Below are 2,485 nucleotides of genomic sequence, written 5' to 3'. Positions count from 1 at the left end.
AACTAGGGTTTAACAAATCAGAATTTTCTTCTATAACTTGAAGAATTTTAATTTAATATATATATTCCCTTCCACGGAAGACATTTGAGATTTTCTCCACTAGCTAGTTATATCTCTCTGTTTTTTTTTTTTAATTTCCGAAGACAGGTTTATTAGAATAACCTCATTTATTATGCATTTATTTTTAAGAGTTAAATTACACCTATGACCTACGGTTCTTGAAGCTTTAAATTTTGGTCATGGCAACCCTTATGTCCCTCAAGCTTTCCGTACGCGTAAAATATGATTCCTTCGTCCACTTTAATGCATAAACGTGGCAGCTTGTGGTATCCTAATGAACACGAGTTGTGTACCCTTATGTTCCTCATGCATATGTGACTCAAATTGAAAGCGTAAGGTTTTATGCTGTCCATAATTGAAGTCTGAAACACTAGGACCATATAATGTAATTAACCTTAATCATCGATTAAAACCAGCAAATGGGACACGTTTTGGATCATTAATTGTATTGGATTGACATAATTATATGGGGTAGGATGCATGTACGTACCACATTCATAAAATAAAAATGCTAAAATCAATAAAAAATGACAAGAACAAAACTTCCAGTATTGCGGGATTACAAGTAGATCTCACTTTAAGATTATGATTCAACAAGCCATATGTATTCTTGGAATTTTTTCTCATCACTCATCCTAAAAAGGTCTTTTTCCTTATGATCCGTCCCAGAATAGACATGGGACAGCAATGAAAATGTAAATGCCTGATGTTTGTAGCACGCTGTCGGGCATAAAACCAGTTACAATTGGGTGCAATCAGTCGACTTAAAAGACACAGACTTTCCTAGAATGTCATAGCCTATCAAGAAGTTCATTTGTGCAACGTTACCGAAGATTGCACCAGATTGAGTTGAGTTAAAGGCTAAGCACAAGACATCATCTGAAATTAAAATAAAGGTATTTAAAGTCTGGAGCACCACATCTGCACCATTGAAATGTGCAGTGATTACGGGAACCTTTAGATCAGGAGTAGGGCGATAACAATGACTCAGTAATCCACTTGCGTCTTGGGTGCGTTCCCCATTAATAACTGCATTTTCAACCGCTGTAGCAAATTCCGTGAAGAAATTTACTGGAAATAACGTCAAGGAAGTACCTGAATCAATGATGATGTTGCCCTCACTGCCTCCGAATGAAGAACCTCCGAATTCTATTTTCTTATCCCCTACACTCATGGCTTGTAGTGTTAGATAGTAAAAGGTATCTGGAGTTTTTGAGATTAATGGGGTTGATAGGACTCCAGAACCGGAAACCACAGCATTTCTTCCAAAATGTAATTTGCTCGAGTTTCCTGCAGATTCGGAGGAAAATGGCACCAGACAGTACGAGAATTTGCCACCAACAGAGGACCCCATTTGAGATATAAGGGACAATGGACCACCTCCAAGGCCAATAATACCTGAATCTTTCTTATCAAAGATTCCATTATTTCGACGCCCACAGCCAATGACAGTTTTAGGAAAATACACTGGACCGCCATTTGTCGAAGGCAAAGTGACTGTATCAACAGCAAGATTTCCATTGGTAAAGGACCGATCACCATAATAATACGAGTATTGGCAAAGCTGTTCGGAGGAGCAGGAACTACTCTCGACTAGGTTTTGGCATTGCCTTGTGTCACAAGAGAGGTCTCTATATGTCTTAGAGGATTTTGGGTCAAAAAGAGGAGCAATTTGCTTGTAACACTTGTCGCATGGCGTGCACTGTGTCCATATAAGGTCACTGCCCGTATCTGCTATAGCCAGGATCTCAAAAGGCGGTGTCCCGAGGGATAAACTCATGAGATATTCACCTCCATTAGCTATAATCTCAGATTCAAATTCTTTTGAAGAGACCGTAGCAGCAGTTCTCTGAAAATGGTGGACTCGACTAACGGATCGGCGCATAGCTTTGTTCAAACGTTGGAGGTGAGTTTGTTGAGAGTTGTAAAGGGGGGACTTTGGTGAATCACGGTGGACTAGTTTCATAGTAAATCCAGCATTGTGGGCACATATGCAGCCAAAACTAGCAACACAGAGTGCAATTGCTGAAGCAAAAGAGATAACAGATTGAAAAGTTGCCATGGCTATCAGACTAGAGAGATGGAGATGATTAAATGGTTCAAGGGTTGGGCTGTATATATACAAAGTTGGAATTCATGATTGCAAAGATCACAAATAAACGGAGAATCAATATTGATAGTTATGAATGGTACGATGATCCATATAAAATTAATTTGCCTTCCATTTAATCCGGATGCGTATAAAGGATTATTTTCTTTTTTCCTCTTGAATCATTTGGTGCGTGTACGTGTAACCATTGATGCGTGGATTCTCATTAATACTTTGGAGATGCATGGATTATCTCTCTAGTTTCTTACGACTGGTCAGTAACATTTATTGATTTGGGTTTTCTGTTATCTATCTATTTTATATTATAAAACGATA

At 38.5% G+C, this 2,485-nt stretch overlaps 1 protein-coding gene across 1 annotated transcript; it reads right to left on the bottom strand.

The window, feature by feature from the left end:
* Nucleotides 1-799: 799 nt before the first annotated feature.
* On the bottom strand, nucleotides 800-2,122 carry LOC105120103 (aspartic proteinase CDR1-like). The gene has a single exon (XM_011018288.1). The coding sequence runs from the start codon at nucleotides 2,120-2,122 to the stop codon at nucleotides 800-802; it is 1,323 nt and encodes a 440-aa protein (XP_011016590.1).
* Nucleotides 2,123-2,485: the final 363 nt, after the last annotated feature.

Source organism: Populus euphratica, unplaced genomic scaffold (genome assembly GCF_000495115.2).
Source record: "Populus euphratica unplaced genomic scaffold, PopEup_1.0 scaffold4832.1, whole genome shotgun sequence".
Taxonomy (NCBI): Eukaryota; Viridiplantae; Streptophyta; class Magnoliopsida; order Malpighiales; family Salicaceae; genus Populus; species Populus euphratica.
Note: the sequence above shows the minus strand (reverse complement) of the source record. Positions and strands in the feature narration are given on the sequence as shown.